A 26,946-nucleotide genomic window follows, 5' to 3' on the forward strand; every position below is an offset into this window, starting at 1 on the left:
AATGTGATTAAATTAAAAAGGAACTGGAAAGATTCTGCAACATTTTACTTCCTTATATATTTGACATATTCTGAAGTTAACAGATAACAGCAGACTGTTGCTGTTTCAGGCCATACAGTCTGTGTGTTAATTAGGAAGCCTTGATTACATAAGGGCTTCAATTTCCGATTATGCCTGGAATCATGTGCCAAATCAGTTAAAAGTTATTCACTCAGGAAAAAACTCAATAAATAACTTGAGTTGTAGAGACCTTATGAAGTTATAATAAAGAAAGCTAATGATTCCTCCAAATATCTCCATCTAAAATGCCGTACACTTGATATAATTTTAGTAAGATTTAGAAATACAATTCACTTGGAGGAAAGAGTTAAAAACATAGATATAAACTACTGCGAGGGACAAAATTTGCAATACAGCAATATGGCACAGTGATGCTAATTTAACTATTTCTAAGAAGATAGTATTTTGTATAAACTGAGTGCAATCTATCAGAATAAAAAAAAGTGTGCATTTATGTGAGAGGTATAGTCAAAATCCGAACATTTCAGTTGAAGTTCAATGGAACTACTATGAACATTTTCTCGTAAGAAAATTAAAAATACAAACTTAGAACTAAGTTTTGCAGACATTATCATTGAGAAGACAACATAGTATTGAGTGTTTGTCACATGATTTTTATAACCTAATATGTTTTATAATCGTAATCACTTATAGTATAATGTCTATTCTAATTTTCTTAAAAAATTATTTCAATTATTAATTGTCATAGCACTCCTATAATGTCAGTGTGGCCATGTTCTATCATTAAGGAGAGATAAAGTTATTTCTGTGGTTTTAAAACAGTTAAAGTTGTAAAAAAAAAAGCGTATAATGACAAATCTGCTTTATCCAACAGAAATATTTTAAATCATTTCAAAATCTGAGACTTATGGGGAGTTGCTTTTAGATATTTTAATTTACTTAAGGTTGTTAACGTAGAATAAAAAAGGAGGGGAGGTAGAAAACAATCTTTCCAACCTCACTTGCTAAAAAGAAAATCACTTAAATCTGTCCTCCAATCTCTAGCCGGCTGCCACGAAACCTCTATGTCAGTTCACCTCTCTGGCTTTGTTGCTACTTTCTAACCAGGCTCAATATGTTTAGTTTTGTTCCACTATGACCCATATATAGCCTGCGTGATCATTCTAAAAGGCAAGTCCAAATTGTCTCTTCCCTGCTGAAAACTCTTTAATGGCATTTCCCATTTCCCTTAGAATGAGAAATAAAACACAAAGCTTATTAAGGCCTTCTTCAGACTTCCCTGGTGGCTCAGATGGTAAAGCGTCTGCTTACAATGTGGGAGACCCGGGTTCAATCCCTGGGTTGGGAAGATCTCCTGGAGAAGGAAATGGCAACCCACTCCAGTATTCTTGCCTGGAAAATCCCATGGAAGGAAGATCCTGGTATGCTACAGTCCATGGGGTCGCAAAGAGTAGGACACAACTGAGCGACTTCACTTTCACTTTCAGCCTAATAGAGTTCAGGACATACTAACACAAAACATGACACACTGTCATATTAAGACGAATGAGTTTGAGAAATAGAAGTAGAAGGTCATTCTGACCTTCTTCCAACCCTGATCTCCTGAGGCAAGTCATAAAATCCTCAAGTAAGAGGTGGGATCCTCATCCCCAGAGGAAAGGTGCATCTTTACCTCTGAAGCCAAGGACACGAGAAGAGTCCTAACAAAAAGGCCCTGCTAAGTCTCCCTCAGTTTACTGGGCTTACGTTATACTCCTTAACCTATCCCTCTCTACACGACAACCCAATCTTCATCAAACCTAGCATAAAAATACTCAGATCTGTTTCTTCTGATCTTGATTTGCTGATGAAGGCTCCTGTGCCACAAAGAACTTATATTCATTCAACTTATATGCTTTTTCTCCTGTGAATTTATCTTTGTCAGTTTCATTTTCAGACCCAGCCAGGGATCCTATGAGGGTTGAGGGAAACATTTTCCTCCTCTACAAGCCTCATTTTTCAATTCAACACTATCTCCACTCCACCATTCTCCCAAAAGGAACCTCAGTAATTTGAACATGTTCTCTCTCACCTCTCTGCTTTTGTGCATGTCTTCTCTGCCTGGAACTCTCTTTCTCACATCTGAATCTCGCTACCTCTCATTCATTATTCAGGACTCAGCTTAAATATATCCTCTGAGGAATCGTCCTCTTTCCTTCTAGATTAGGTTAGATGCCTCTGCAAAGTCTTCCTATCCTGGATCTTATTATACTTCTTATTATAATGTTTTGTTTTAATTGTAACCACATGAGAAAGAGATTGCATTTGTCTTGCACACTGTGGTCTCTCCAGGACCCAGCACAGTGGCTGGTGGTAGTAGGGGCTCAAGTATTTCTTGCTGAATGAAAATATCAGTATCAGTTAGATAATCTTGCAAAATATAAAATATTTTAAAGTACCTTTAACCTGGCAAGCACTACAGAATACAAAATATAATTTTCTTAATGTATCAATTTCATATAGTCATATATTCAGACAGCGATAAGGTTAAAGATGTATTTTAATATATATCTTCTAGGAAAAGTATGTTCAGAATTGCTAGATGAAGCAAGCAATAGCATAAAATTCACTGCAAATAAATACTACTGTGTTCAAAAAAGACAATCATTTGAAAAGCAAAATGTTGATTAGGCATTTTTCCTAAGGTAAACAAAGAAAGAAACAAACAAAACCAACCAAACTAAACTAGAGTGAACTCATGCTCTTTTTTGACCTTTTGAATAGCTACAGAGGAAAGGTGGGGATGGAAGGGACAGAAGGTATAAGCTCTGAACTAATTTCCTGCTCATTCAAACTTCTGTTTCTTTTCTGACTTTGCAAACAATACAAGAAAAGAAGCATGCATGCTCAGTGGCTGTCATATCCAACTCTTTGTGACCCCATGGACTGTAACCAGTCAGGCTCATCTGTCCACAGAATTTTCCAGGCAAGAATACTGGAGTGGGTTGCCATGTCCTTCTCCAGGGGATCTCCCTGACCCAGGGATAGAACATGTGTTTCCAGTGTCTCCTGAACTGGCAGGAGGATTCTTTACCACTGAACCACCTGGGAAGCCCAGGTAAGAAAAGGAGAGAAAACGAAATTTTAACCAGTTAGGAGAATCATTAAGAAGCCTGATCAAATGATTTTTGAAGATGTCAGATCCTGCCAAAACAAGAAACTGAAGGGAATACAAACAAAACAAAATGGTAGCATTTACTTTTTTTTTCATATATAAGATTCTGTTCAGTTTATTTGTATTGTTTAAAATTAGGGAAATAATAGACAAGAAACTGAAGGGAAGACAAACAAAACAAAATGACAGTATTTAATTTTTTTTTTCATATATAAGATTCTGTTCAGTTTATTGGTATTCTTTAAAATTAGGGAATAGGAAAATATGAAAATAAAAAAATCAGTGTTTAAATAAGCTCAATTGTAACATATAAAATATTTGTAGCTTTTTATATAATATATTATGAAACTATTTCAATTTGGCACTGGTCAAAACAACTTCAGTATAACTGCTAAAAGTCATGAATACAACTCATGGTGGTTTTGTCATTTCTTGTCTGCTTCATTAATAAATATTACATTTGGGTTTTTCTTATGGCTACTTCTTAAATCGCTTCCTGTCATCCTGAGTCTTATCTGAAAGTGAAAGTGAAAGTGAAGTTGCTCAGTCGTGTCCGACTCTTTGCGACCCTGTGGACTGTAGCCCACCAGGCTCCTCCATCCATGGGATTCTCCAGGCAAGAGTACTGGAGTGGGTTGCCATTTGTGCAAAATGGCACTTACTTCTTTTCCCTTCCCCTATATTCTGAGTTTTACATGAAGATAGCAGAATTCTCTCTCACAGCAAGCTCAGCTCAAATTAGGCACTTGGGCATGCTGTGGAGGAAGGAAAGCTCATCACCTTCTTACAGGTAAACACGTTTGTGTTGGTGGGTGGGTTTAGTGATGCTCTATTAACTGGCAGCTCCACTGGCACTGAGCCACCAAAGAGGGTTTTGAATGTGACACTTGGTTCCTGAACAGACTCTTTCAACACAAGACAAACAGAAAGTAAGAGAGAGGATAACTGTTTTAAAAGAAAGCAATACTGCATATTACTAATTACCTGTTCATAATACAGGATGTTTTCCTCAGCCATATTTGTAAATGCTGACTTGATATCATTTTGCATGTTTTGTTTCCATCTTTCCCAATCTGCTTTCAGGGCATTATTCGCACACTCCACTTTATCTTCCAGTTTTCCAATCTCTTCCGCAAGCTGAATTAGATCACAAAGAGAGATCAGTTGATCTATGCATTCCTGCCACTAAGTGAATTCTTTGAATCTAAGATGAATATTATATATTTTTAAAAAGCACAAGAATATTTTTTTTGAAGAGTCGCCAGTATAGTCAGAGATATCACGTAGAGTTCTAAGGTCTGTGACCAATAGCACTTGACTTTGGATAAAGCTCTCAAACCTTGGGCCTCAGTTTCACTATTTATAAATCAAAGGAAAATGAACTACAAGTAATCTCAAAATTCTTTTGCAATAACTCTCTCATTACCACTGTTTGTAGTGATAATATTTATGTTAAAAGATACGGTTTCACATCTTCAGCTTATCTTTCCTGCTTCTCACTTTTCAACTGTTTTGACCAGAATGCTCAATTAACTGACATATTATAACATCCATATAGATTATTCAGTCCAGCCTGGAGGCCCAGGGGATTAACTAGCTACATTCCATTCAGCTGGTAACAGAGGCAGGTTTATATCTCAAGACACATGACACCTAGTCCACACGCCATTAGACAAGCTGTGTGTGACAGTCACACCTCCTCCTCAAATCACCCAGAACATTTGAGCATGGAACCCACCAATGTATTGCTTAAATTTAACACATTATATTTATACAAATTTTAATATATTTATCCCTATTTTGTTTATTATTATATTCAGCATACATATATTTATTAAGTGCCTTCTATGTATCAGGCATTCTTCAAGGGCCTGGAGATTCAATAATGAAGAAAACAGACAAAAATTCCTGCTTTTACCAGAACTTATATTCTATCAGGAAAGACAAAGCATAAGCAAGACAAATGAAATATCTATCATTTGATAATAAGTGCCAAAAAGAAAAATGAAGTAGAAAGGTAGATAAGGAGTATAAGAACAATGCAATTTTAGATAGGATGGCTGGGGAAAATCTAAATGAGAAAGTGTCATATCTAAAGTTGATCTTAGAGTGAATCATGCAGTTCTTAGCAGGAAAAGCATTCCTGGCAGAGAAAAAACAGGACATTGGTCTAGAGATAGAAGCATGTCTGGATGGTCCAAGAAGAGCAAGGAGACCAGTATGACTGTAGCAGGTGGCAGAGTTAAAAAAGAGGGAAGATCCTAGGAGATGCAGTCAGAGAAGCAGTTGCTTGACCAGATCTTACTATGCAGTCCATGGTAAAGGCTCTAGATTTTATTGAGTGAGACCAAAGGCAGGGACAGTTAAGCAGAAATAACACCATTACTCCCATGTTTTATTAATAAAAGGGGCATTATACATTACTACTATTCCTTGACTCCAAGTATTCAAAAGAGGCTGTCATTAAGAAGGTGCCCATTACAGACATGTTTAAAGGTAATAATGTATGTCTTAGAATAAAAAAAAAAAAAAATTTATTTTACTTTCAATGCTTGCTTAAAATATCACTTTTTATTCATTCATTTTGCTATGAATTTCACTCTGACTTTATTTCATTGCAGCCTATTTGCTTTTATTTCCCTCAGACTAGATGTTTGGTATTATATAAATCTTTTATTATCTGCAAAATGTAAAGTGTTAATCGCTCAGTCATGTCCAGCTCTTTATTACCTATGGGAGATCTATTTCATACGTAGGGTTGGTTTTCATGGTTTGTGTATGGTGGGAATATATAGGGTTTTTTTTTTCCCCCCCTTAACTTTCTTGTTTTGTTTGTAAACTATCTCAGTGAGGCCATTTATTACTTTTATGGGTACCTATGAACTGTGGTGCTGGAGAAGACTCTTGCGAGTCCCTTGGACTGCAAGGAGATCCAACAGTCCATCCTAAAGGAGACCAGTCCTGGGTGTTCATTGGAAGGACTGATGCTGAGGATGAAACTTCAATACTTTGGCCACCTCATGCGAAGAGCTGACTCATTGGAAAAGACCCTGATGCTAGGAGGGATTGGGGGCAGGAGGAGAAGGGGACAGCGGAGGATGAGATGACTGTATGGCATCACCGACTCGATGCACAAGAGTTTGGGTGAACTCTGGGAGTTGGTGATGGACAGGGAGGCCTGGCGTGCTGCGATTCATGGGGTTGCAAAGAGTCGGACACAACTGAGTGACTGAACTGAACTGAACTGATGACTCTATGGGGTAATTATTTTGCTAAATCATATAGGATGTCTAAAAGGGTGTTGTGTGGGTATGTATGCGCGATTGCTTAGTCATGTCTGACTCTTTACAACCTCATGGACTGTAGCCCACTAGGCTCCTCTGTCTATGGAATTTTACAGGTAAGAATACTGGAGCAGGTTGCCATTTCCTACTCCAGGGGATCTTCCCAACCCAGAGATCAAACTCGTGTCTCTTACATTTCCTGCATTGGCAGATGGATTCTTCACAACTGTGCCACCTGGGAAACCCAACAGGACATTAATGGGAAGTCTAATAGTGGACTTTGGATGCTGGAGAATAAGCTAAGGTAAAATTATTGACAGGCCAAACTCAAACAGGATCCATAGAAAGCTCATGCGCTGGTTACAAAACCTCATTTCCCTGGGTTGTTGGAGCAAATCTTCCCATTTTCACAGCCAGATGGAAATGATTAGAAAAATGTTTTTTTTATATCTAGGATCAAGAAGTAACTATACCAACTGTAACTACACTTTTTCTCCTCCGCTTAGGTTCTGCAGTCTAAAATTGCTCTGCACTGGAGTGGGATGACCTGCAAAATTCTTTACTGAAAGTAGCTTCAGGAAACAGTATCTAAATCATATGTTCATTTTGCTTCCCCTCCTGATACAGCTTAAAATGGTGTCACTGCCATAAGGGCTTTACAACAGTCTTCTCTTTACCAACCTGCAGCTCCCCATCTTGCCAGCCCTTGTTAGTGGTGCCTAGGCTAGTTGGTGCTTCTGCTCTGGCCCAGAGCTACTGCATTCTTAAAGAAGGCCTGTCCTGTTCTCTGACTTCACTCCAATCCACAGAAAGGTTTGTAGCCTTATCAGCATGGCACTGAGATTATATGACTAATGATAGGTTGAACTGATCTCAGACTCCATACTGGTCTTTCACAAGCTGTATGACATTGGGTAGACTACTTTTTGAAGGCTTAGATTCTTCATCTACAAAATGAACATAAAAATAATGATACCTATCCCATAGAAATTTTTATTTAAAATTGCCTGAGATAATGAACACATTAACTGATGTTCACAGTATCTGACAATTTGCCTACTAAATGTTATCCATCACAACCATCACCAGCACCACCACCACCAGCTGGTGAAATGGGAGCTGACTGCCTCTCCTCTTCCAGTATTTTAGTCTCTGGAAATATGCTATTCCTCTGCCAGGATCTAGGTATTAATTTCCAGGGCAATTTCTTGATTTATTCTCACCAATGTAGATGATAATATATCCAATTCTATACAATTCATTCTAAATATATATTACCAATTCTTATTTTTGCTGGCTATATATATATATATATATAGACCATTTTTATTGATGACTCCATCATGACTTTAGTTTGAAAAACAGGAAAGTGACATTAGGTATTTCCTCACACTGAATCATCTTCCCGTAATTTTAACTTTTAGGAAACTCTAACTGATAATAAGCACAAAACACTTAATTCAAATTAGAAATAATCTGGACTATATCTTTCCTACCAATTTATAAAGACATATTATTAGATCTCCCTTCCCTTAGTTGACTGCAATTTTAGCAAGTTTTGCTAAAATATGGACGGTACAAGAAACTGTCCATACAGATGGCGCAGTCAAGGTTATGAATATAAATACTCAATATAATTTCACCTAAGTGGGAGAATAACATGTTAGGTGCCTGGCACACCAAAGAAGCCCATCTAACCACATGGCAAAGTTTCAATAACTCTAAAAGTAGGAAATTCAATTCATAGTTTCTACCGCAAAACAACATAAAGACTGAATTTTAAAAGATTAAAGTCTGAATCATTCATTTCACAAATACTGGAAAATTGGCCCTCTGTTGGTGGAAAAACTGACAAAGTAAACAATCCTTTTTGCCAGGACAATGTTGAAATATCAGAATAAGTAATAAAAGAATGTAACATAGTGAAAATAATGATTTAGATTTAACCACAGACTAATGTGGTAATCTCTAGCTTCAGTTATATTCAGCTAAAAAGGAGTCACACGATTAAATGAAAACCATTAATACTAAGAGCTCAGGAAAACAAAACAACATCCTTCTTCAATACTTTAGTAATAGGAACAGCAACAATAATAATGAGCATTTATTGTATTTCTGCCACAGGCCACCGTATTAAGCTATAGGCTTTACATACATTATTTCATTTAATCTGCATTATAATGCTGCAAACTTTGTAATATTGTCTAGCTTTTGGGAGACATATACAAAGGAGAAACTGCGAGAAATATACAAAGGAGATCACATAACTTTCTGTGGCATCATAGAGATTCAAACCAAGTCAAAACACATGTTCTTTCCAGAGTGACTAAATAGCCCCAAGCTACCCTGCCTGTAGCTACGTGTAGCAGAATAGCCCCAAGTTACCATGCCTGTATGCCAAAGCCTTTGACTATGTGGATCACAACAAACTGTGAAAAATTCTTAAAGAGATGGAAATACTAGACCACCTGACCTGCCTCCTGGGAAATCTGCATGCAGGTCAAGAAGCAATAGTTAGAACTGGACATGGAACAATAGACTGGTTCTAAATTGGGAAAGGAGCATGTCAAGACTGTATATTGTCACCCTGCTTATTTAACTTATATGCAGAGTACCTCATGAGAAATGCTGGGCTAGATGAAGCACAAGCTGTATAAATCAAGATTGCCGGGAGAAATATCAATAACCTCAGATATACACATGACACCACCCTTATGGCAGAAAGCAAAGAAGAACTAAAGACCCTCTTGATGAAAGTGAAAGAGGAGAGTGAAAAAGTTGGCTTAAAATTCGACATTCGGAAAACTAAAATCATGGCATCTGGTCCCATCACTTCATGGCAAATAGATGGGGAAACTGTAACAGACTTTATTTTGGGGAGGCTCCAAAATCACTACAGATGGTGACTGCAGCCATGAAATTAAAAGACGCTTGCTCCTTGGAAGACAAGCTATGAACAACCTAGACTGCATATTAAAAATCAGAGACATTACTTTAACCAACAAATGTCCGTCTAGTCAAAGCTGTGGTTTTTCCAGTGGTCATGTATGGATGTGAAGGTTGGACTATAAAGAAAGCTGAACACCGAAGAATTGATGCTTTTGAACTGTGGTGTTGGAGAAGACTCTCAAGAGACCCTTGGACTGCAAGGAGATCTGACCAGTCAATCCTAAAGGAAATCAGCCCTGAATATTCATTGGAAGGACTGATGCTGAAGCTGAAACTCCAATACTTTGGCTACCAGATGCGAAGAACTGACTCATTGGAAAAGACCCTGATACTGACAAAGATTGAAGGCAGGAGGAGAAGGGGATAATAGAGGATGAGATGGTTGGGTGGCATCACTGGCTTAATGGACATGAGTTTAAGTAAACTCTGGGAGTTGGTGTTGGATAAGGAGGCCTGGCTTGCTGCTGTCCATGGGTTTGCAAAGAGTTGGACATGACTGAGCGAATGAACTGAACTGAACCCTATGGCTTTCAGGATTAAACTAATTCAGCTCTTACCTCAAGGAGTTGTTATCTAATAGAATGTTGTTGTTGTTGTTTGTCCAACTCTTTTGTGACCCCATGGATTATAGTCCCCCAGGCTCCTCTGTCCACAGGATTTCTCAGGCAATACTGGAATGGGTTGCCATTTCCTTCTCAAGGGGATCTTCCCAACCCAGGGATCGAACCCACATCTCCTGCATTGGCAGGTGGATTCTCTACCAGTGAGCCACCAGAGAAGCCATTCTAACAGAAAATAGATATGCAAAAATAAAACAAAAACCAAAGGCAATCATTCAAAGCAGAATGTGATATATATAATAATGGAGGAAAAAAAATTAAATTAGAATATAGAAAGATACAGAATGGAGGATTGATTCTAACAGGGGTAGGGGATATTCCAAGTGTTAAACTGCTAGGCAATGAATGGATGAGGGTGTGGCATGAATAAAACCACAGAGATGCTTTGATATAAAGCATGATTAAAAGAATGGATAAGAAATAGGTTTGGAGGTAGTCAAGAAGAAACATGGGCTTCCCTGGTGGCTCAGATGGTAAAGAAGTTGCCTGCAATGTGGGAGACCCAGGTTTGATCCCTGGATCGGGAAGCTCCCATGGAGAATGGAACAGCTACCCACTCCAGTATTCTTGCCTGGAGAATTTCATGGACAGAGATGCCTGGTAGGCTATACAGTCCATGGTGTTGAAAAGAGCTGGACATGACTGAGTAGCTAACACATGCATAAGATGAAATATGGGAAATATAGTTGGACAGGCCAACTGAAGACTGACGACTAGAGGGTATAAATGATAATGAGCATAAAATGAATTCTGTAGGAAAAAGTAAGCCACTGAAAGATTCTGGCCAGTAGGAAAGGAAGGAGGACAGGAAAAAAGAAACCAATTAATCTGCACAGGGACTGTGGAAACAGCAAGAAAAATTATGAGGATTTGGCTCACTCCCTTTCACTCATCCAGCAGCACTCACTCAGCATCCATCCTTACTTCCTGTGTTAAGAACTAAGATGAAGGGTGAAAAACTGACTCTGCCCCAAGACTCATGCCTAAGGGGAAAAATAAAAACAACTAGATAAAAAGTGATATACATTTCATGTAAAGCAAATAGGATGTACAGTCCTAGAAGCAAGTTTACTTTGAAGTTTCTAAAAACTGCAAGTTTGTCAAGGTTGGTACCTAGAGTGTGAGTGGGAGTGTGAGTGGGAAAAGAGCAAAAGAAGAAAAAAGAGATACTACTTTGCCTACACAGGTCCATATAGTCAAAGCTATAGTTTTTCCAGTGGCTATGTATGGATGTGAGAGTTGGACCATAAAGAAAGCTGAGTGCCAAAGAATCGATGCTTTTGAACTGTGGTGTTGGAGAAGACTCTTGAGAGTCCCTTGGACTGCAAGGAGATCCAACCAGTCAATCCTAAAGGAAATCAGTCCTGAATATTCATTGGAAGAACTGATGCTGAAGCTGAAACTCCAATACTTTGGCCACCTGATTTGAAGAACTGACTCATTTGCTGAGAAAGACTAAAGCCAGGAGGAGAAGGGGACGACAAAAGATGAGATGGTTGGATGGCATCACCGACTTGATGGATATGAGTTTGATCAAGCTTAGGAGGGAGTTAACGATGGACAGGGAAGCCTGGAGTACTGCAATCCATGGGGTCACAAAGAGTGTCAGACACCACTGAGCATCTGAACTGAACTGAAAAGAGGAAAAAGAGACATGCAACTGCCAGATACTAAAGGAATTTCCCGGGGGAAGGGGGAATCTGGATTTTTAATTAAAGAAAAAAACAAGTGGAATCACTGAAGAATTTTAGGGAAGAGGACCAGGAAGGGAGCATAACAATCAGGTTCCAGATACGAGGGGATCTGAGAGGAGACCCTGAGACAAAATCAGTAGCGGGTTGACAAGTGATTGATTAAGTGTGGGCACTGGAAGAAAAGATCATCTGGTCTTTTAAACTGGATAACATTCACTGGAATAACAGGTCAGGTAGGGTAAGAGGAAATGAAGGCCTAAAGACAACAGTAATAGTCATGCAGAATAAGGTATACATCAAACAACTTTTGGGGGTCAACCCTGTGACATATTTCACTAAAAATTTACTCCAATTCTTACAAAGTGTTAAAAAAAAAAAAAAAAAAACTGATCCCTGAGAAGGGACAGGGGTCACAGAGGAAAAAATAATGAAATAACAATGGGGAAAAAAAAAAAGACTGTGCTAAAAATAATCCACCATTAATATCAAGGCTTCAACAAGGGCTTCCCAGGTGGCACTAGTGGTAAAGAATCTGCCTGCCAATGTAGGAGATGTTTAAGACACAATCTCTCAGTCTGAAAGATCCCCTGGAGGAGGAAATGGCAACCCACTCCAGTATTCATGCCTGGAGAACCCCATGGATGGAGGAAGGAGCCTGCCGGAATACAATCCATTGCAAAGAGGGGTTGCAAAGAGTCAGATACGACTGAAGCAACTTAGCATGCACACAGTATCAACATATTACATAATTACTATACTTCATTGGAAGGACTGATGCTAAAGCTGAAACTCCAGTACTTTGGCCACCTCATGCGAAGAGTTGACTCATTGGAAAAGACTCTGATGCTGGGAGGGATTGGGGGCAAGAGGAGAAGGGGACGACAGAGGATGAGATGGCTGGATGGCATCACTGACTCGATGGACGTGAGTCTGGGTGAAATCCGGGAGTTGGTGATGGACAGGGAGGCCTGGTGTGCTGCGATTCATGGGGTCACAAAGAGTCGGACACGACTGAGCGACTGATGTGATCTGATCTGATACTTCATTATTTCTCATCCAGAAAAGTACAGTCTAAGAGGTGGGTGTCAAACCAAAGAATAAAAGATACATGAGGTTCATGTCATATCCCATCAACTTGGAGGTATCCCAGATTTCAGGTTGAAGGGTGTTGCTTCTTGTTTTGTTTCTTTGATTAAGTTCAAAGATATCTAGAGAAAGACCCGATGGCTAAGGAGGCAAGAACAGATGTACTGGTTCCATTCACGTCACTTATAGCTCTGATATACATGGTTATATCACACTATGTATGTTTGTCACGAGTCAAGGGAAAGTGGGTAAAATGATTTGGACGAATCCACCCATATCATTCATTATTGCTAGCAAACAAAAGCTACATTCTAAGGGATAGCCCTGGGAACCATTAAACAGATATAAACCATTCCACTATTTTTAATAGTTACTCAGTGTATGAAGTACATGTCTGCTAAGGCATGCGTCTGCTAAGGCAATCACAGGTGCAGAGTCCCTCAAACCCAATTAACCACCTTGGAATTTTCCTCCTTATTCCCTCAAAGCTGACTTTAGAAAGTGAAATGAAAAAGCCTCATAGAATTTTCATAATTTTTGTTAAAATAGGCCTTTTGTATATTTTATTGTTCTATTACATTTAAATTTGTAAGAATATAGTTTCCTACAAGTACAACCATCAGAAATAGATCTAATTTTATAGAAAAGTTATATAAATCCATGCAAATATAGTTTATTACCTTTAACAAATGATTAAAATTTTTCACAGAAAATTAGTATTTTATTAACTTAATAAAAAAGATATGTGACAGAACATTTTAGAATCCCAAAATAAAGATAATTTTTTTTCTTTGTGATAAACTGTGGCCCTGAAAATTATATCAGAAATATCTATATATAAATAAAATAATATAGGTAAGAACTGTATGATCAGTTAGGCTAATGAATGAAATAGGATATAATCAAAGTTAGGGTAGTGAATAAAATAGGATTGCAAATAAAATATGAAAAAATATTTTAAAATATTGCTGAAAAGAGCATATTTCACACAAATAAATTGTCAAAAATATTTTATAATAAAGCTTGGACACAAATTTTATAAAATGGGATCACCTCTGCAGCCATGAAATTAAAAGTCGCTTACTCCTGGGAAGGAAAGTTATGACCAACCTAGACAGCATATTAAAAAGCAGAGACATTACTTTGTCAACAGAGGTCCGTCTAGTCAAGCCTATGATTTTTCCAGTGGTCATGTATGGATGTGAGAGTTGGACTATAAAGAAAGCTGAGTGCTGAAGAATTGATGCCTTTGAACTGTGGTGTTGGAGAAGACTCTTGAGAGTCCCTTGGACTGCAAGGAGATCCAACCAGTCCATCTTAAAGATCAGTCCTGGGTGTTCATTGGTAGGTCTGACGTTGAAACTGAAACTCCAGTACTTTGGCCACCTGATGTGAAGAGCTAACTCATTTGAAAAGACCCTGAAGCTGGGAAAAATTGAGGGCAGGAGAAGGGGACAACAGAGGATGAGATGGTTGGATGGCATCACTGACTCAATGGACATGGGTTTGGGTGGACTCCGGGAGTTGGTGATGGACAGGGAGGCCTGGCATGCTGCAGTCCATGGGGTCGCAAAGAGTCAGACACCACTGAGCAACTAAACTGAACTGAACTGATATGCTCATAAGCTATATAAGAGGTATTTACAATGTATCCAGTAAGTATGTGCTCAGTCGTTTCAGTCATGTCTGACTCTTCAAGATCCCATGGACTATAGCCCACCAGGCTCCTCTGTCCATGGGATTTCCCAGGCAAGAATACTGGCATGGGTTGCCATTTCCTCGTCCAGGAGATTTTCCTTACTCAGGAATAAATCTGCATCTCCTGCCTGTGTCTCTTGCATTGGCTGGGGGATTCTTTACCACCTCAGCCACCTGGTAACCCTCCACGTATCCAGAGTGTATATATTTGATCTAATACTAAATGTTCAAAAATAATTAGGCTTTTCTTCTAAGAGAATAAAGTGTGCTTAAAGATGATTAAGTAGGACTTTTGCTCTTAAGATTTAAGGTTGATCTTTTAATGCTATTTCTTTCAAAGTTTTTCCAATACAGAGGCAAGAACTTTTATATTTACCAATGGAGACAAGAATTATTTCACTGTATTTGCTTGGCTATACCAAGGTCCAACATTTTGCCAATAAAGGTCCATCTAGTCAAAGCTATGGTTTTTCCAGTGGTCATGTATGGATGTAAGAGTTGGACTATAAAGAAAACTGAGTGCTGAAGAATTTATGCTTTTGAGCCGTGGTGTTGGAGAAGACTCTTGAGAGTCCCTTGGATTGCAAGGAGATCCAACCAGTCAATCCTAAAGGAAATCAGTCCTGAATATTCATTGGAAGGACTGATGCTGAAGGTGAAACTGCAATACTTTGGCCACCTGATTTGAAGAGCAGACTCATTGGAAAAGACCCATATGCTGGGAAAGATTGAAGGCAGGAGGGGAAGGGGATGACAGAGGATGAGATGGTTGGATGGCATCACCAACTCAATGGATATGAGTTTGAATAAGCTCTGGGAGTTGGTGATGGACAGGGAAGCCTGGCGTGCTGCAGTCCATGAGGTTGCAAAGAGTCGGACACAACTGAGCGACTGAACTGCCCTGAACTGAACCATGCAAATGGACTTTTTCCTCCTACCTTTGAACCATTTCCCCATACAAATGGACTCTGAGATATTAGGACTTTCTGGTAGGGGAGTGCAGGTATTTAGGAATTATTTTTGGGCTTCCCTGGTGGCTCAAGTGGTAAAGAATCTGCCTATAATGCAGAAGACCCAGGTTCAATCCTTGGATCTGGAAGACTGCCTGGAGAACGGAATGGCAACCCACTCCCATATGCTTGCTGAGAAAATCACATGGACAGAGAAGCCTGGGAAGCTACAGTCCATGGGGTCACAAAGAGCTGGACACCATTGAGCAACTTATACTTCACTTAGAAAGGCTTTAGATTCCACAAGGACTATGAAAGAAAGTAATTAACTTTTGGAGGGATGGCACAAAATACGTGTGACCACTTAGCCAGTCAGATGAGTGAAGTCACTGTTATTAAGGAGATGACAAACAGCCCTGATCTCCTTTATATTCTTGCTGGAAAGCTTTTGGATTATCTTAGTTTTCCTTGTCTCTAACACTACCAAGAATGGTCTGAGAGCAAGAAAAGGAGGGGTTTACAAGGAATGGTTTGCAGCTATGGAGGGGGGAGAGTTAGGGAAAGGAACTGTGTTTGTGTATTTATGTTGTACATTCACAACACCTGCTGCTCACTTAATGCTGAGTTCCTACTGTGATCAGGTCTGGAGCGGCATGTCACATATAGCATCTCATTTAACTTTCTCTATAACTCTTAGAGGGAGCTTTCTTCCCCTCGGTCTAGCTGGTTCAAGTTTTCAGTAATGTTAACAAACTCTGCACCTGATGAATCCGAAAAGCTTTAACATCCTTTGGCCAGTTCTCAGTTATGTATTTCTTCTTCCAAATTGTTTGGCAAACTCAATCCAAGTTTTTCTTTTCTTTTTTTAAAAATGTTTCCTGGCCCCTTCCGTTTTAATTTTATTTATTTGTACTCCTTACTGCAGATGGTGACTGCAGCCATGAAATTAAAAGACACTTACTCCTTGGAAGGAAAGTTATGACCAACCTAGATAGCATATTCAAAAACAGAGACATTACTTTGCCAACAAAGGTCTGTCTAGTCAAGGCTATGGTTTTTCCAGTGGTCATGTATGGATGTGAGAGTTGGACTGTGAAGAAGGCTGAGCGCCGAAGAATTGATGCTTTTGAACTGTGGTGTTGGAGAAGACTCTTGAGAGTCCCTTGGACTGCAAGGAGATCCAACCAGTCCATTCTGAAGATCAGCCCTGGGATTTCTTTGGAGGGAATGATGCTAAAGCTGAAACTCCAGTACTTTGGCCACCTCATGCGAAGAGTTGACTCATTGGAAAAGACTCTGATGCTGGGAGGGATTGGGGGCAGGAGGAGAAGGGGACGACAGAGGATGAGATGGCTGGATGGCATCACTGACTCGATGGACGTGAGTCTGGGTGAAATCCGGGAGTTGGTGATGGACAGGGAGGCCTGGCGTGCTGCGGTTCATGGGGTCGCAAAGAGTCGGACAGGACTGAGCAACTGAACTGAACTGAAACCTCTCTTCTCCAATATACAAATGCTATGCTATGCTATGCTATGCTATGCTAAGTCACTTCAGTCGTGTCTGACTCTGTGCGACCCCATAGACGGCAGCCCACCAGGCTCCCCCGTCCCTGGGATTCTCCAGGCAAGAACACTGGAGTGAGTTGCCATTTCCTTCTCCAATGCACGAAAGTGAAAAGTGAAAGTGAAGTCGCTCAGCCGTGTCCGACTCTTAGCGACCCCATGGATTGCAGCCTAACAGGCTCCTCCATCCATGGGATTTTCCAAGCAAGAGTACTGGAGTGGGGTGCCATTGCCTTCTCCTATATATATATATACACACACACACACACACACACACACACACACACAGAGTACAAAATATAAAATAGAATATAAAAAATAAAATATAAAATACAAGTAGAATACAAATAAAATACAAATAGAGTATAAAAGTAAACATTTATTTAACAAATCTTTAAGTTCTTACTATGTGCCAGGCACTGGCATAGGCACAGGCGCAAGGACACAGGGATGAATACAAGAGGGAAGGTTACTGTAGCTGGGAGCTACAATCTAGGAAAGGTTTCAGATCCACACTGCATTGGGCATTCCCTCTGTGTCATCTGACCAACTGCCTGAGAATCTATCAATGAGTTTGTGTTTTGCTTTGTTTCATAAAATAAGGAAGTACCTTCCAAACAAAATCTGAAGAAATCAAGATCATGTAGACTCAAAGCTTTCCCTAAAAGAGGAAATCTATCTTTATATCCAACAAATACCCTTATTTCATCTTTTTTAGTTGCCTTAGAGTATGGATAAGATGTATTTGGCTCCCCCTCTCCTTTTTTTCCTGAAGTTTAATAAATTCCTAATCACACACACTCTAAGTGATCTAGAGGTTGGGCTCTGAAGTCCATGGATGGGAATCCTGACTGTGTCATCTTAGCTAAATTTAGTTCCATGATAGGTTGAAGTTTCCTCATCTGTAAAATGAGGAGAAAGAAAGTACCCACTTCGTAGGACTGTTTTGAATACTGTGTTAGCAAAGCGCCTGGGACTTGAGCACTGAATAATGTTAGGGTTAGAGTGGCACTCTGAAGTGATTATGAAAGGACTATTGTAGGGTTCAGAAATGTCCTGACTGAATCTGCCAGTTTACTTATACTAAGTTGCTGCTGCTGCTAAGTTGCTTCAGTCATGTCTGACTCTGTGCGACCCCATAGATGGCAGGCCACCAGGCTCCCCCATCCCTGGGATTCTCCAGGCAAGAACACTGGAGTGGGTCACCATTTCCTTCTCCAGTGCATGAAAGTGAAAAGTGAAAGTGAAGTTGCTCAGTCATGTCCAACTCTAGTGACCCCATGGACTGCAGCCTACCAGGCTCCTCCATCCATGGGATTTTCCAGGCAAGAGTACTGGAGTGGGGTGCCATTGCCTTCTCCCCTACTAAGTTAGGGAATCCTTACTGAGGGCATGCATGTAAAAAGAACAACTCTGGGGAAACAAAGAGATGGTAATAGTTCAGAAAGCTCCCCAAATGCCCCCAAGATGTCTGGAAGTGCTGGTGACTGAAACGGAAAATGTAGTCAGGCTATATAGTCTACGTAAGGCCATTCCATTAGGCCCTCCTCCAAATCAGATGAGCAAGACCAAAAAGACCAGAAATTACCTCTATTTTGATGAACTAGGTTATCACATCACATCAATACATTATTTCACTCTAATACAGGATATATTAGTGTCTTGCTGATTATGGAATGATAAATCCTAAGATAAAAAATGCAGGTGGACCTTAGCCTAACTGACCTTAAAAGTACACTTCCTCGTAACTAAAAAAAACCTGTCCAGCAACTTAAGAAGACCCCCTATACTTCCAAACATTCTCTTAAGCCTTTAGTTTTTCTTATTTACCAGAGATTAATTTTTAGAAAATATATTAGTTCATTCAAGAACTATTCATTGAAATCTGCTGTGTGTCAAGAGTACCTACAAGGCACAGTGCCCCTATGTGAAATATTTTTTTTTTCTCACTCAATTTTTGGCATACTGATGTCACAGAGGTAAATCTTCCCTTAAACTGGAAAATCCTCCCAATTCAGATACAGTTTCATGATGAGACAAGTTACAGAATGCCTTGATGGGTGTTTCTTAAATTGGGATTTCTATATCCACCTCAATACTCAGTGATAATCTAGAGGATCATCAATGTCATAAAAAAAACATGGCATAATCTTGATATAGATATTTTATGGCGATCATAGAAAAATATTTAAATTAACATAAATATAAATATATTATGGAGTAGTGATATTTATATGAAACTTTAAAACAGGAGATCTTAAAGAAACGTTAAGCTTGCATTGGTCATAGATGTGTCTCTAAGACTACTGGGGTATACATTCCAACTTCCCTGTACCAAAGAAAATAAACACTTTTGATAAAAATGTTTGAACTACACACTGCATTACAATGTGTTAGAAGTAAATCTGCTTGGTTGCTGAACTACATACTTAATAAGGAATTAATACACGTTGGCACGATAATTCTAGGTGAGTTAATTGCCAAGGTTACCAAGTTTTATCAAAGTATCATTTATAAAAATTACAGATTGAAAAAGAAGTTTCCTCACTGTCTATTTCTTAAGGAATAATGGCCAGGATGATAGAAGAAAAGTCAGACTTTTTTCAACTACTTTGATCTATCACTGCTAAACAGCAATCTAGGGGAAATTTCACTTCCCTCTCTAAGAAAAAACCACCTTACTATTAAATCACTCACCCTTCATCACTTATGCCTGATTTACTAGTATAGCAAGTAAGCATCCCTTTTCCTCACTCTGTGATTGTCTCTATCCAATACCATGACTGAGCTCCTAACATCTGAACACTTACAAGGGTCTGCTCCTAATGCATTATTGGAAGAGTTCTTTTCCTAAAGAATAATCACAATGTCACACAAATTACTCTAGCATGTTGAAATTAAGGAGGACAGCATGACCTTGATACAAAAACTGACATTTCTAATACAAACAATGGTAATTACAAATCATTCTTTCCCCTGTCCCCCAGTTTTATTAGGGGACGGAAGAAATAACAGGGGTATAATTGACCCCAGAAAATGTATAAGTTTGAAATATACAACATGATGACCAATCATTCTTATTCAGAAATGTAAACACAAAAGTCCTAAATTTTAAGTTGAACTAGCCAAATCAAACAAGGGCCAAGTTGAATTTATCTCAGTGATCCAAGGATGGTTAAAATGAGAAAATGTCTTAGTATAAATCACCAAATTAAGTGAATAATGGAGAAAATCATACTACATTAGCTGGTACAGGAAACCATTCAATAAATTTCAACACCCACTTATGAATCAACCTGTCATCACAGAGGAGTAAATAAAAACTGCCTTAGCCTGATTAAAAATATGTAATTTTAAAAGTTTAAAAGTTTAGCAAGCATCATTACTAATGAAAAAAATCCCCCCAAAATTTACTTTAGCATCAGTAAACCAGTCAATTCTAAAGGAAATCAACCCTGAATATTCATTAGAAGGACTGTTGCTGAAACTGAAGCTTCAATATTTTGGCCACCTGATGTGAAAAGCCAACTCACTGGAAAAGACCCTGATGCTGGGAAAGATTGAAGCCAAAAGGAGAAAGGGGCAGAAGAGGATGAAATGGTTAGATAGCATCACTGACTCAATGGACATGAATATGTGCAGCTCCAGGAGATAGTGAAGGACAAAAGGGTCTGGTGTGCTGCAGTCCATGGTGGTCGCAAAGAGTCAGACATGACTTAGCAACTGAACAACAGAAACAGCATCAGGGATAATACAAGGATGTCCCATCACTAATAACTTTATAATGCATCTTTTAGCCAGATCAATAAGAATGAAAAAATAAATACAAGGTATAAAGATTGAATAAATAGGACAAAACTATTAATATACACCCATAAGATTTTCTACATAAAAAATTTCAAATATTATATAAAGAAGTTATCAAAAATTATTTTTAAAATAATTTAGAAGATTGCTGATAAAAGATAAATATGAAAAGGTAAATTATATTTCTATACTCCAGCACAACAAAAGTTAGAAAAGAAAAAATTTTAAATATGTAGTAATAATTTATGACAAATACAAACAAAATATAAAATACTCTGGAATAAACTTATGAAAAAGTATAGAAGACCTTTATGGAAAAAACAGTCTAAAACTTTTTTATCAAGAGATTATCAAAGAAGACAAAAAAAAGTATGGTTTCTAAAAATTATTCTACCTTAAATCTTCTATTTAGTACCTCCTTCAATTTCAGATTAAGTCCCAGTTCCTCAGATAGTTCTTATCAGAATAGAATTTATGTACAATGTAGGTATTTTTTCACTATTCTCTCCCTCTCAGTCCACTGTTCCTCTCCTTAACATTCATTAGGACAATCATTTTATGTATGTTTATGCACTTTCCTGTTACAATATAAGTTGTAACATAAGCCATGTGTCTATCTTTTGACCATTCTATCCTTAGTACTTACTACTTAGAAATGTGATAAGTATTTGTAGAATAAATTAATGATTTCAGAAAGGTGAAATATTAGTAACAAATCTAGTCTTGTTTCACCACTCCTTTCCAAGGACTGTTTTATTACACTGTGAAATACCACAGAAACTTACAAGCCGCCTGTACCTTATCCTAAAAGTATGTATCACCAAAATTTCTGAGCAAAATAATACAACTTGAGGATAACAGCTATTCTTATTTAAGAATATCTTCACTTTTTTCTTTTTAAATAGTTTCTCTATTATTGCCTTTTATGGAAAAAAATAACCATTCAATCTATTTATTCAAATGCTAAAAATTTCTCTTCATAATCAGAATAGCTGAGGAATTATCATTTTGAAGGTCCTTGAAAATAATATACCTAAATAAAAAGATTTAGATTGCTACTCCATCAGAAGACAATAGAAAATTCTAAAATTCAGTTCTAATCTGACAGCTACCTCTTCTTAACAAGTATTAATTAAATTGCAGGGGAGGGAAAAGAGGGCTCTTAACAATAAAATTACATTATTTTCTGATTTGTGAGAGAGGTAAGATGTGTCTGAAAAATTAGATGCTTGATTATACAATGCTGCTCAAGCATACATGTGATTACTACACGTGCGTACCTTTTTTATATACTTTATAATACACACTTTTCTTTAAAAGTAGAAACCTCTCTTCCTGAAATTCACTGCCAATTTTATTATCCAAATGTAACTTGTTCAGTAAAACACAATGCATTTTCTTAAAATGACAAATTAAGTCATAAAACACCCACAAACGGAGTTGACACATCACCTTTCAAGTCAGTACCTCCAACACCATTAACATCCTTCAGATAAGGAATAATCATGACACTGGAGGCAACAGAAAGCCAATTATTTAAACAGCCCCATTTTAGGAAGTATAGTGATCTCCTCTGCACAACAGAAGCACAGTAAAAACATACAAAACAGAAGAGGATTAATTTTTCCTACTGTTTCCCTGAGCCCTATTAATATAAACCTTTAAAAAAGAAATGATATGGCTCCTGAAAAAAAAATTTTAATCAAAAATTTTAATTCTTTAGGTATAATTTCCTATATTTGTTTCAGAAGAACATAATTGAAGCCTAGAAAAATGATGTGCCATACTATCATTAGGTTTCAATAAAGTTAAAAATTATTTCAAAGTCAAATCTAAACATTTCTTTTATAGACCTTCACAGATCAGTTTTCTGCCATTAAATATTTTATTCACTACTTAACCAAACAATATCTCACATATTATTCAATTCTCACTATACATCCGTTAATATTATTTTCTCATTTTACTCACAAGAAAAAGGAATGCTTATTGAAGTTTGTTACTTTTTTATAACTTTCTCCCAGAGTTTCCACGTTCCCTAATTTGTGATCCTACTCTACTATATTACAAAATTCCATAAGGGGTCTATGAATTTCAGGACATGTATTATTAGACAGCTCATAGGCTACATGAAGGAACTTCCATTTATATTTAACTCTTTTTTATTAGGGGCTTCCAGGTGGCTCAGTGGTAAAGAATCTGCCTGCAGGAGACACAAGAGATGCAGGTTTGATCCCTGAGTCGGGAAGATCCCCTGAAGAAGGAAATGGGGACCCACTCCAGTATTCTTGCATGGGAAATCCCATGAACAGGGGAGCCAGTTGACAAAAAACATATTAATTTCAAGTGTCCAACAAAATTATTTGATATATGTACATATTGAGAAATGATTACCATAATATGGATGTCTAGCTAACATCCATCACCACACATATTTACCGTATTTCTTTCTTGTGATGAGATCTATTGAACTTTTAAGATTTGCTCTCTTAGCAATTCAAATATACAATAGAGTATTATTAATTAGAGTCACCACCCTATACATTACATTCCCATCACTTATTTGATAACTGGAAGTTTGTACCTTTTGACCACCTTCTATTTAACTCATGCAATGTTTTTAACTTACATGCATAGTTTATAATAAAGATAAAATATATAAATATAGTAGTGTAAGTAGAGATAATTTGTAAATTTAAAATATACACATATGGAGAGATGTGCTCAAAAATATTTAGGTGATAGATCAAAAAGTCTAGTGACTGAAATGTTATCTTTGCTGACGTAGTGTGTACATTAGACTTTTAATCAAGTGAATTCTTGAGGTTTTTTTCAGACATTAATCTCTTTTCCGTCTGAATCCCTATCAAAGATAAGAAACAAAGTTGACAAGAAATTAGCTAACTTGTCCAAGACTGAACAATTAATAATGAACTATCAAAAATGAATAGCCTCTGGTTCGGCAATTTCATTTTTAGGTATTTATTCCACAGATCTACTGGTGCATTCACAAAATAATGCATGCACAAGGTATTCACTGAAGCACTGCTTATAGTAGGAAAAGGTTAAAAATAAATTTTCACCAGTAGGAGTCAGATTAAATAAATTCTGGTACACGCATATATCAGAAGATCATATAGCTATAAAAGACTAATAACTGACATTATCTAAGATGTGTTACATTAATAAAGAAAAGTACAGAAATCTTTATAGCATATTATTACATTCATTAAAAAGTAAAATCAGAATGTATATTTGTATTTGTTGCACATCCATACAGTAACTTGGAAGGCTACAAAAGTAACTAACGGCATCATGCACATAAGTGGGAGTGGGAATTGAGGAGATAGCATATAAGACGGGAAGGAGACTTCATTAAACGTGTGTTTTAAAATTTATGAATATTGAACCATGTGAATTTATTATGGGCTTTCCAGGTGCCTCAGTGGTAAAGAATCTGCCTGCCAAAGCAGGAGACGCAGATTTGATCCCTGGATCAGGAAGATTCCCTGGAGCAGGAAATGGCAATCCACCCCAGTATTCTTGCCTGGAAAATTCCATGGACAGAGTTGCAGGGTAGGCTAATAGTCCATGGGGACGCAAAGAGACGGACATGACTGCGCGCGCGCACACACACACACACACACACATTCAAATAAATCATTTTGGTGGGTTTTAAGCAACGTGCTAATTGCTTATGTTAGAGATCAAGAAATATATTTCTGGGAACAATGAAATGTTGACATTCCTAATGTTCTATAAATGAGCACTGGTGGTTGGAGATAACATTTGAGGGACACATACAGGGACTAAAAATGAGACACAGACACAGACTCTGAGCTCCCTCTTTCTGGTTGTTGAACTGTATAACTATATCACTTCTTCCAATGAAAAAAGATTATTAGATGACTTAAAAGAGTGTTGAAGATGCATGTGGAAGTGCAAAAGGTGATATTTCTGCATTAGTAAGTCATTTAATGTATATATTGAAGAATCACACATTGATATATGTATGTGATCTTAAATGTATATAAGTAAATTAATCTAAACATCATAACTAAAAAATTGACATTGGATGAAAATCTTGTCTGCTGGTGTGGGATCATCTTTGGGAAATTTATGCCAGGGTAACCTTACATGTGCATTTCTACATGTGACAGTGATGAGCACATGTGGCATACATGCATGCCCCTGTTGCATCCTCATTAATGGGACATGAAGAATGTGTCCAGCATTTTCCTGGTGCCAGGGGCTGTGATAGGTCTTTTAATGCATTAGAGATTTGTTCTGAACGCATTTTTTTGTCCTTTCTCTTACTCATTTTAGATTAAAAGCTTCTCCATCAAAGGGTTTTAGTAGCAACAGAACCTGCCTCCAGGAAGGACAGAACCTCTGCAAGTTTGCAGTTTATTTTGAAACTGCACCTGGGGATCCAAAACACTTACCCTGCTGCCCAGCCACGCTGCTACTGAGAACCACTGACATACACTGTGCCTCCTTAACTCATTTCACATTCTCTTCCTTTTTTTTTTTTTTAACTGAGAGAGATAAGCAAGCCAGGTCAATTTACTCTAAAATTCATACCATTAAAACTGCCAACTCACTATCACAGAATATTTCAAATCACCAATAATGTCCTGTGGCAGGCATGGCAACAAGACTTTACATTGAGTAAAAACTCTAAATGATCCATAATAGTCATCTGAAGCATGTTGATAAGGATCTTTTCAGATGTTACCTTAGAATATAGTTTTCAAGTTACTGGCACAATTTCTGGAGTCCTGCTTCAACAACCTCTACACATGCAATATTGAGCCAATAACTTTTCTCTGTACCTCAGTTTTCACATTTGTAAAATGAGGAAAGTTGTATTATCTACCTCACTGTATTGTGTGAGACTTAAATAAGGCATTTAGAGTACTTAGAATCCTGCCCAGCAGATGGTAAGTGCTTAAAGAATATTAGCTCTTATTATCATCATCATCATCCATTAGTTTTAGTTTAACATACTGACCTGGTTAAAATAAAATTCTATATAATAATTCCCTGAAAGAAGGAAAAAAATTTCAGCTTTCTGAAATCACAGTTCTACATGCTCCAAATGTGCTTCCAAGTTGCAATTTCTGCTTTATTGTGATTCTAAATATATATATTTTGGAAGGGATTTTTTAAAAAATCGCTAGATTCTTAAAATTCCTTTTTTGTTTTGATCTTCGTAGACTATAATTATTATCTACATTCATAGTCTTATACCCTAATAGACTTAAAACTCATCTATTAGGGGTGAAAAAGTATTTATAAGAGACCAGGGAGTACAGTGCCAGGTTATAGTTCTGGTTCTATTATTTAACTAACTGTATCACTGTGGACAAATTACTTAACTTTTCTGATCAATATCTCCCTACTAGCACCTTGGTTTATGCCATCCTCATTTCCTTCCTATCGCACTGGACTCAATAGTCTTTTTGCTTCCCGTGCAGAAACAAAGTGAGCACTTGAAAGCAGCTGTCAGTTCTTCCTTTCCCCTTTCACTTCCCGAACAATTCAGTCCTAAAGCTTATTTGGTAATGCAGAGCAAGGATGGTGTCCATGCTGGTGGAGGAAGAGAGGCAAAGGCAAGGTGGCCCAGAGCAGGATGTGAAGGTGTTGGCAAGATGATAAGGTCGTCCCCGCAAAGAGTGGTCCAGAATGGGAAGTAACAACCCAGTCAGGGGGAGAAAGTGCATAGTCCATGTGGGCAGCATAGGGGAGCCGAGGCCAGCATGGAACAAGATCCTAGAGCAGAAAAGAGGATGCCCCTCTCCCCCGTGGTTGCGGTCCAGTGGGGTGAGGTGAGGAGTACCTCCACTTAGGAAGGAAGATGATGAGTTATGCAAGATTGTTTACAAACAGAAAATCAATCAAATAAGTTGATACGTAAAGGATAATGAGAGTCTGTTTCTCATAGTCAGAAAAGGAACAAACCACAAATATGGAAAGAATGAAAACCAGAATGAACTCTCATGGTACCGGGTTTAAGTTGGAGGTGTTGGTATGAAATTGTTGTTTTTAATATATATAAATAGACAATTCAATATAGATAGAAAAACATGTGATTATACAGAAATGTTTTGTATTTATG

General features: G+C 37.8%; 1 protein-coding gene across 7 annotated transcripts in view; it reads right to left on the bottom strand.

Annotated features, from left to right (window-relative positions):
* SNX7 (sorting nexin 7) overlaps positions 1–26,946 on the bottom strand; it is a 164,135-nt gene that overhangs the window by 64,985 nt on the left and 72,204 nt on the right. For all 7 annotated transcript variants that reach the window (XM_025288225.2, XM_006049771.4, XM_006049769.3 and 4 more), the window contains exon 8: positions 4,160–4,312. In XM_025288225.2, the coding sequence (XP_025144010.2) occupies positions 4,160–4,312 (153 nt within the window). The remainder of the gene's footprint in view (positions 1–4,159; positions 4,313–26,946) is intronic.

Source organism: Bubalus bubalis, chromosome 6 (assembly GCF_019923935.1).
Source record: "Bubalus bubalis isolate 160015118507 breed Murrah chromosome 6, NDDB_SH_1, whole genome shotgun sequence".
NCBI classification, from domain to species: domain Eukaryota; kingdom Metazoa; phylum Chordata; class Mammalia; order Artiodactyla; family Bovidae; genus Bubalus; species Bubalus bubalis.